At 33.5% G+C, this 10,125-nt stretch overlaps 1 protein-coding gene across 1 annotated transcript; it reads left to right on the plus strand.

Moving 5' to 3' along the window:
* Positions 1–3,422: 3,422 nt before the first annotated feature.
* Positions 3,423–9,806, plus strand: LOC108990369 (ankyrin repeat-containing protein At5g02620-like). Its single transcript, XM_035692629.1, has 4 exons — positions 3,423–3,524; positions 7,181–7,921; positions 8,231–8,757; positions 9,128–9,806. The coding sequence occupies exons 2-4, from the start codon at positions 7,231–7,233 to the stop codon at positions 9,740–9,742; spliced, it is 1,833 nt and encodes a 610-aa protein (XP_035548522.1). The 5' UTR covers positions 3,423–3,524; positions 7,181–7,230; the 3' UTR covers positions 9,743–9,806.
* The last annotated feature ends 319 nt before the right edge of the window (positions 9,807–10,125 follow it).

Here is a 10,125-nt window from a genome sequence, read left to right on the forward strand (position 1 = left end):
TGTGATTATTTAGTATAGTGATTATTTAGCTATATATAATATATCAGTATAATTGGTTATATATTAGTATAAATAAAATGTTATTAATAATTTAAATATATATTTTATGTTTAAAGCATATGATAAATTAAATTTTTATATTTAAGATTAAACTTTTATTTTATAAATTATAATAATATTATCTTATATATAATTATATTAATAACATATGATCAAACAAATTACAAATGTTCTTATTTAAGATTAACATTTTATGTTATAATTTTTAAATTATAATATGAAATTATTTCATATATAATTATATATTTGTAACACCCCCTTCCTGTAGGCTAAGAGTGTCACGTGTTTTTCATAAAATAAATTCGACAAGAGATCTCATATTTAATAAAATGAACTTAGGATTTATTTTGTAGAAAAATTGTCTAATAAAAACTTTTTCCAAAAACATTATATGAATAAACTGAATAAATTCATGTCATAAAAGCATGTTTTATTCCAGAAGGTCTAAAACTAATTTAACTGCTTTTTCTAATCCTGGCTTGCCTACTCGTATTCATCATCCTCATCCGGGTGGTTAAAAAAAACATGAAAATAAACTAAAATGAGTCGAAGACCCAATAAGAAATCCATTACAACGTAAACGTAATAAACATAAGATTTTCATAAAAACTTTCATGCTGAGAGCTTAAAATCCATGAATGTTCATACTGATGCTTATGCTATGTATGACTAATTTAACTTAATTAAGTGACTGATCTGACTGATTTAACTGATTTATCTGGCTGGCCAACACACTTAACCATGTGTGCGAGGTTGTGCACCAGCCCCTCAACCTGCTGCAGCAATAGGAGTCGCTGATAGTATTCTGGTATACTATGGCGGATCATGATTGAGTTCGTGGCTTGCACATCCACCCTGAACTGAACTACATTGATACCATGCTTCTGAATGACCATCTGATTATTAACTGATCTGATATTATCATGCACTTTGAACTTAAGATAACTTACGTGTCTTATACACATAAGATGCATGACATAATACATACATAATTATAATTTCTGAATCTGAACATGATGCGGAATGACATGATCGTATGCTATGCTGGATGACATGTTTGCATATGACATGAGTGGTTCATAAATAATGGTTGTTAATTAACTGACTTGAATAATACTTATATATAAGCTAAACTGTGATGATTCTAATTTATGATCAAATTACTTACCTCACTGCGCTTCTTCCTGAATATCATTTCTTAACTCGACACCTATACGTACGCAATAATAACTATTATTAAATCTGTTTGGAAACAATATTTACTAATATCCTACTAAATCAAATTCAAAATCTAAAAGGTAGTCAAATAAATATTTTGTTTAACACTATAATTAATAAATCATAGTATTTAAATTACTTAAAATATTAATTTATAATTTAGTAGAATACTCGAACTATTTTAAAATAATTCATAAAATTTAAATTCTTAAACTAAGTTTCATTTCTTAATATAATTATTAAATTTTATAAGAAACCTAATAATTTCAAATATTGTTTAAATATTCTTAACATAATAATTTTATTAAATCTTACTAAATCGACAAAGGAAATATTAATTAAAATATTAGGCTCAATAGTATACTTTAAAATATATTTCCAACTCTTTAAACACTTTCTAATAAAAATGAGCTTATGACTAATATATTTATTTAATAAAATTAAACTCAACTTAAGATGTTAAGCACAACCCAACTTAAAAATGACGTAATAGTTTCCATAATTAAAATAAAGTCAAGCCCAATGTAAAACATTAAGTCCAATCCATATAAATGAGATAAACTTAACACATATTTAAGTGTAAGGTTATAAATGTAATTATACTTGAAAAAAATCCTTCAATATACTTCACAGAATACCAAACGGGAAAGGATTAAAAGGGCATAAATTTCCCAAAACTAAGGCTAGTTTGTTTTCAGAGATGAGATGAGATGAGATGAGTTGAGATTAAAGTTAAAAAATTGAATAAAATATTGTTAGAATATATTTTTTAATATTATTGTTGTTTTGAGATTTGAAAAAGTTAAATTGTTTATTTTATTTTATGTAAAAATTTGAGAAAGTTGTAATGATGAGATGAGATGAAATGAGATGTTTTTGAAAAACAAACGAGGCCTAAAACAATCTACGCATGCTTTCTGAAAAGGCTAATTAGTAAAAGGTAAAAAGTTGGTAGGATAAAATTGTAATGTCACTTAAAATTTTACTCTAGCAGTACACGAGGAAGAACTCAAGGCATCATTTTTCTTCTTTTTTCAGCCGACACTCCCTGGAGAGGAAAAGAGTGGTGAAATGGAGGATTACCATGCAAGAGAAATAGGGACCGACGGAACGGTGGCTGGGCTGAGAATCACGGTGGTTGCTAGTCGGCTTCCTCTGTGCGTGTGGTGGCGTCGAGAGAAGAGAAATGAGACATGGTTTCTGCCATGGCTGATGGTGGTTTCCGTGGCTACCTGAGTGGTTTCTAGCGAGATGGTTGGTGGGTGTATTCCAGTGATGACCAGCGGAAATTTCTGGGCCGTCCGTAGCTGCTTCGACGTGGTGGAGACTCGTGGTTTCTCTTGAACGCTGCAGTGCTCTGTTTTGACGAAGAGGAAACAGGGGATTTGTGTTGGCTGTTTTATGGTGGTCTCCGTGGTTTCAATTTGTTTGCTTGTGTTTGATGGTGTCTCCACTGTGGTTTATGGCAAAGCAAGGGCTGAGACGTGGGGGAAGGCTTGTTGTTTGTTTGCCGAGGAAGAACGTTGTTGCGTGATGATGGAGAGAGTGCTGCCATGAGGATAAATTGCTACGGTTTTTGGGAGGATTTCTGAAGGAGAGAAAGAGTATAAAGATATATACTAGTTTTAATTCGTGGGTTACGGAACGTGGAGTGGAGAAATTGATCACCAACTGAGTCGGTTTCCATTAGAATACTAACAACTAACACTGAGAGACGTACGGGTTTTGAGGTTTAAAGTTTTTAAATAGAGGCTAAAATCAAGAGATTAGATTCGGTCGAGATTGGAATAAATAAGATTTAAATTCAAATTCAAATTTTAGTAAAATATGATAAAATAATAATAATATAAGCATACGTTCCGGTCATTCCTTGCTAACTTGGAATTAGTAAGGTTTGTTTTCATTTGTGCTCTCTAAAAATAGTTCATGAATGGTGAAATGTCTCGTTCGTAGTTGTGGTACTGATGAATTTGTCTTAATTTTAAGTAATTTGCTTGTTGAGGGATGCAATCTTGGACATGGAGAGGGATAAGAAATATGGCCTTTTATCACAAATTTGGGTCGCCCCAAAAGTCCGCCATTTAAATTTTAAATCACTAACTAAAACACGCTTTTCCCCCCTACTTTCTTCCTAGCCCGATCGATAAAACCTCATTCTCTTACGTCTCTGCTGCCCCTTCCCAAACTTCCCAGCGCTGCCGAAGCCCAAGGTCAGCCTCCATCTCCTCCGCTTGGTCTCCATTGAAGTAAGCTCTTTTCCTCTCTATTTCCTATTCGTTCGTCCGTTTCTCCCACTCTCAATTTTGCCCTAATCATCTCTCTCGGTTTCGTCGCTGTAGTTGTTAATCCTATTACTCTGTTCTATGCTCTGATTTATTTTTTATATGACTAATGTTTTGATTAATCGTTAGAAAGTGTAGGAACAACAAGAGAATGTTGGAGATAAGGTATCTGGATGATTATGCCAATAAAAATATAGTGCTTTATATTTGTAAAGATCTTGTAGAAGATGTTTTTGAGGACTTGATTTCGTCATATATTACTCTCTCTCTCTCTCCTCTCTCTCTCTATGTGAAGTTTATCTTGGAATTATGTGGAAACGAAAAATTAACCTAAAATGAGGAATTTGAAATAGGACCTAAAAACGTTCTTGCTTGGTAGAATGGATGTGTAGTTTCAAGACTTGTGAACTGCAATGCAAATATATCTGTTTCTTGGTTCTTGGAATGGATTTGCTGTGTTGAGGGGACTGTAGCAACGGTCTATATTCTTGGAGGCATGCAATTATCCGTATCTTTATGTGCTTCTCGTGAGCATTTTTTTTTTTTGGAAAAAATAACGGATCTATGAAGTAAATGGCAGAGCTATCAGCTATGCAGATTGTACTTAGGGCAGCTCTCATGCATGGCCTTTTCCCATTATATTCCTTTCTTGCTTTTTTTGTCAAAACAAGTACAAGAATTACTTGGCCAAACTTATTCTCACGGTAACAAAAAAAAAAAAAAAAAGTTCTAGATCATACACCTCGTTGACTTTTCCACGGTTAACCATCTTATTAAAACACATTCTGATCACCACATCAGTTTTGAGAATTAATTTAACCCACTTTCATGAAGCAGCACTACCAAAGGGAGGCGTAATTATGGCCATATATTTTGATTCCAGTTGAAAATTATTCACGGCTGAAGGCCAACTCGAATTAAATATTATTCTACAGTCTCTATGTGCAATTGTTTTTATTTTTTACTCTGTCAGTGATACATGTAGTTTTCCTTTTCTTACTTCTAAAAGAAAAATATTTTCTTATACATGTAGTTTTGCTGCTTCATATGATTTGATGGATTTACTATATCTAACATGTGTTTTCTCTCTCATTCTTGATATATCTAAAATTATGCTTGAGGCTACAAATATTATTGTGAGTGTTTCAAACCCAATGTGGCATCATTCCCGCTTAAAACTGTAAATCTCTTAGTGTCAATGAAGCTTTCTGTGCTTTTAGTCACAGCTGGACTAGTTATCTTAACTGAACTAGCTATCTTGTTTATATGGTTTGCAATATGCTGCCCAAACACTTTGTGAAAGTTAATATCTTCTAGTGTCGCAAACATTATTGTATTGTTATTCTTTTCTTGGGAAAATGTTGCTGAGGATTCTTGTGTGCTTACATGGAATTTTTAGTTTGTGAATGCCTTGGCGGATTTTTTAGTTTGTGAATGCCTTTGGGGATTTTTTTAGTTTGTGAATGCCTTTGGGGCTTTTTTTAGTTTGTGAATGCCTTCGATTTATGGTATATTTTTTATCCCTTTACATTTAGAAAATGTTATGTTGTGAAGCTGAAATGGTGTTGTGTTGAATTGGATAGATTTTCTATATGTATTGACTGTGTTGATTGTGGTAGACTTAGAAGAAGTGAGGTGTGGCTGTGATTGAGGAGTAAGTGTGGATGTGTAAGTGTGCATCATTGTGCAGTTGTAATGTGGTTGGATGTCATGTGAAGTGTTGGGATGAACCATGTAGTTTTGGCGTACTGCGTGGAGTTTTATTTTGGTTTGGGTTTGTATAATTGGTGATTGGTGTGGAAGAAGCTATAAAGCTTTATGATTTTAATTGTGATTTGTGTGTATCAATGTTATTTTGGTTTGGGTTTGTATAATTAGTTATATGGTTATATTGTTGTGTAATGGGTTTGTGTTGAACTCAAGTGCTAGATGGATGGAGTATGTGTAATTTTGCTAAATTAAATTACGTGGACAGCAAGCATGTGTTATTTTTTATTAATTGAATTATGTATATGGAAATGTGTAGAGGAATTTGTGACTTTGGTGCTAAGTAGTCAAGTAGTCAATATGATGTAATAAAATCATTTTATCGCTCTTATTACATCATATCAAGAGCGATAAAATGATGTTATCAACTGGAGTCGTTTTTATTCACTGCCATATATATGGCTTCCTACAAAAGCTAATTTGGTGACAATACCTGAAGTTCACTATGTTGATGTGTTGTTAGCGTTGATATTTACAAACCAACAATTTTTGGCTAACTTTTTCGTGTCATTTGCTTATTCAGTGTTCCCTTGATGTAACTAACTTTTGAGTTACATGGTTGTGGAAAGTGGTCATTGACTCTTTATGAACAGCCTGATATTCAGTCCAGCTGCATTTTAATTTATATAAACACAACCCCTTTTGGGAATTGGAGTTGTTTTCATTTATATTTCTATAGCATAAATAACTATTGGATATTAACCCTATTGTCTTGATGATTATTTTGTATGATTATTTTTATGTTATATTAGACAATTTTGTGTGTTTATTTTTGGCTCAGTCTCATCTTTTTTTGCTTTTATAATTTTTTTTTTCGTGAATTCTTTTAGCAATTGCCATGAGATGTTCTCGCGGCAAGTACTATTTTTTTGCCGGAAGAAGTTTTTTCCACGAAATGTTCTAGTGGGTTATACGTACATGTCCATGAAGTTTGCCGCAAAAGCATGTCCATTTTTGTGGAAGTGCTTGAGCTTGGGATCCAAGAGATTATAACGTATTTCCGTTTGGCCATGTTTCCCTTCTTCCCTCTGTTTTGTTCTCTTTGTTGATTTTGGGTTTTTTTTTTATGAGAATGTTTGAGGAGCATTTTTATGGATTAGATCTGTTTAAATGTTTGAGGAGTATCTGTTTAGATCTGTTTAGCTGCAAAATGCTAGAGCCGTGGTTTATTATTATTTGGAAGATTTGTTTAGATCTGTTATATCCGAAAACGTATATATGTGTGTGTAAAATGAAGATTTGTTATTATTTGGAAGAAATGATTTTTAGGATGTTGTATCTTTGATTTTTCTAGATTTTTTTTTTTAAAAAAAATTAGTTGTGTTTTTGGGTGGAGTTTGGAAAAAAAAATTTGGGCCTTTTGTTTCCAAAATAGTTTTAGGAAAAACAAAGACTTTAGAGAGTTAAGCCAGGTCCAATTCAGTTTCAGACTTCAGAAGTTGTAGCCTTCCTTTTGTGGTTCATTCCCATTGCTATGTTCTGGTTCATTGACCTGGTAGTTCTGTATCCGGGTGGAAACTCAGTCCGGATGAACAGTCTTATTAATGTATATATATGTCTATTAAAGATTATTTCGATTGGAAGTAATTTCATTTTAGAGTGTTTTCTTGCGGTGTTTCAATGTTTTTTCCCGAGTTTATTCAATTTATTTTTTGGAATAATTAATGGAACTTTTGTTTTGAACGTTTTCGGCCTCTTTTAATAAGAAAACTTCTGTTTTGTTTACAACGTTGATCATTTAGTCGTGTTTCAAAACCAATAATCTATATACTCTGTAATCTATATACATAGGATTTGTGCGCTAATAGAAAAATGTTGAATGTGACATCAACAATTGTGGCTAAAATATATAGGATTTTCTGGAGTACTCTGTTGCTTTGCATTGAGGCCTCCGCAGCTAGTAATGATGACCGTGCAGCATACAGAGGCCATCATTGGAATGGATCCTATTATCTATAAAGCGGCAGAACAAGGCAACCTGAGGGCCTTAGAAAAAAAATATGATATCTCCCATCTACTTGATGAGTTTTTAACCGTTAATAAAAATACAATCCTACATATTTGCATTTCAAGTATCCTGGTCAAAGAAAAGTTTCCCGCCACTGGAGGAACTGACCTTGCCTCAGCGGTAAAATTTGTGGAAGATGTACTGTCCAAGTGTCCAGCATTTTTATTGAAAGCCAATGCGGAAGACGATACTCCGTTACATGTTGCGGCAAGGTCTGGGCATGCTTCGATCGTTAAAGTTCTGATTGATTGTAAAAAATCCCAACATCAAGATCTCGAAAATGTCGTTGCTACTAAGGAGATGATTACTAGGGAGATGATTGGAATGCTGAACAAAAAGGGAGACACGACCTTACATGATGCTGTACGTCACAATCACATTGAAGTGGTAAAACAGTTACTAAGGGAGGTAGATCGAGAATTTTCGTTTGGTGCTAATGGTGCTGGTGAGACCCCACTTTACTTGGCTGCCGAGAGACACTTTCCAGATTTGGTATCTGAAATTTTGAACACATTCCAATCACCAGCTTATGATGGCCCCTTGGGTAGAACGGCTTTGCATGCTGCAACATTTTCAAATGATGCAGGTATTGCTATGTTATCTTTTACGCATTGTAGAATATGATTTGCTTAAAAAAATATTTATGTGGTGGTATCAAATATGACAGGACATCGAATTCATGAAATATAAAGATGTTTGATATGCACAGAGCCGGTTTTAGATTAATTTCGTGCTTAACTTAAAGCTTGAAATATTTGATCATGTCTGCCTTGTCCTGCATTTTACCACATTAAATGACCACCTGAATAGTCTTTTTTCTGTCTCCTAACCTATGTCTTCCTTTTTGTCCATCAGAAAATTATTACATTAATTTAGCATGTTTAAATTCTTTTAGGAATGACCGAAAACATTTTGGAAAGATATGGTCGCGATCTATGTAAACAAACAGACCAAAAAGGTTGGACTCCGCTTCACTTGGCTGCATACTTGGGTTGCGTTGAGCCAACAAAACTATTGCTGCAATATGGTAGAGAGGTGGCATATATGAAAGATGCAGAGGGTAGGACAGCTCTTCACATTGCAGCTCATCGCAACCAAGAAGGAGTTACAAAAGAGATTATATCAATGTGTCCTGATTGTTGCGAAGTGGTTGACAATGAAGGCCGCAATGCACTCCATCTTGCCGTGCACAGCCGCTGGCCAACTGCAGCGCTAATCATCCAAAATAATCTGTCTTTATGGAATCTTTTGAATCAGGCAGACAATGACGGGAATACACCTCTCCATCACTATTACAATTCTGTTGGATACATCAAGGGTGTCTTGAATTCTCCAAGAGTTGACGAAATGGTCTTCAACAAAAAGAACCAGACTGCTTTTCAAATCTTAAGAAGTAAACGCTTTCCAACCGATGGTGATGAGGTAACATAATCTTTTATCTTTCTTCAAAAAATAAAATTATATACTTAATATTTGAATTTAGTTCTTTTCAATAATATATGCTAAGGACTACCAAAACCAAAGGAATTCTTAGAATCATAATTAATCAAATTGGATTTTTTTTTCATTTTATTTTAAAATTAAACTGATTTATGCATGTGTCACATCACATAATATATAAATCAGATATTTCTACAAAACCTGTTTCGTTTCAAAACATATTTGATTTGATTTGATATCTTCTTTATAATGGAACGATAATATTTTTCTATTCATTTTATAACTTCTAAATGTATTTTTATAAGATGCATTTAAATATGAAGTTAACTATCTTTACATATTCTGATTTTAGGTACAATATTCCGCTTTACAGAGGAAGCGGGACGAATTTTATAAAGGCCAGAAAAATCATTGGTTCCTTTTCAATGGAAGAGTATTAGAAACTGGGTATGATGAAATTGAGAAGGAGAAACAGCCAGAGGGGGATGAGGATTGGCAGGAGATGGAGAAAAAGAAGGAAGAGATGGATAAAGCGGCTCAAGTCCATTTGGTAGTTGCTGCACTCATTACAACCGTGACCTTTGCAGCAGGCATTACCATGCCAGGGGGCTTCATTGGTGGAGATCATCATCCACATCCAGGCTCTGCAGTTCTGGAAAAAAGTACTGCTTTTAAAGCATTCATCATTACAAACGCCCTAGCATTGATGCTATCCAGTTCTGCTGTCTTTATCTACCTATTTATTCCGTTTATCCCTTCTAAATCCTTCTTCAGGCAGCGCTTATGTTTTGCTCAAGTGGCCTTTTGGTTCCTTATTTCGTCCATGGCACCAATGGTTTTGGCGTTTGTCACAGGAACATATGCTGTGTTGGAGCATTCAAACATTGCAATTCCAACTTGTATTATTTGCTTATCCTTCATTACCATCCTTGTTTTTATATTTTTAAAACTACGGTTGTACCTATGATGTAAGCGCTATGCAAGGAATGGATATTTCTGATTTGAGCAATAAAAATATTACGAGTACGGAACCTTTTTTTTTTCAAGATAAATATCATTGTCTATAGGGTTTAATTGCAAATTTTGTAACTTAGTATTTGTCGGTTTCCAAAATGACAACTCGTTTACTCAACTTAATTGCAATTGCAAGCTTTTACAACTCGCAACTTTCGTTGGACTTCCTTGACAATTTTTTTATTTATTTTAAATATTTTATGCCCATGATTAAATTTGTAATATTTTTAGATATTTATTTTTTATTTTTCTTACATTAATTAATATGAATGCAATATCTTGTTGATAAAATGATATGAATCGCTCAAGAAAAAATTAAAAAGAAAATAAATGGAC

Source organism: Juglans regia, chromosome 7 (assembly GCF_001411555.2).
Source record: "Juglans regia cultivar Chandler chromosome 7, Walnut 2.0, whole genome shotgun sequence".
Classification (NCBI taxonomy): domain Eukaryota; kingdom Viridiplantae; phylum Streptophyta; class Magnoliopsida; order Fagales; family Juglandaceae; genus Juglans; species Juglans regia.

Excerpts from the sequence above, each read along its gene's own strand:
- LOC108990369 (XM_035692629.1), top strand. The coding sequence starts at position 7,231 with ATGATGACCGTGCAGCATACAGAGGCCATCATTGGAATGGATCCTATT. Across the intron at positions 7,922-8,230 it reads AACATTTTCAAATGATGCAG|GAATGACCGAAAACATTTTG; the intron begins GTATTGCTATGT and ends AAATTCTTTTAG. Across the intron at positions 8,758-9,127 it reads TTCCAACCGATGGTGATGAG|GTACAATATTCCGCTTTACA; the intron begins GTAACATAATCT and ends TTCTGATTTTAG.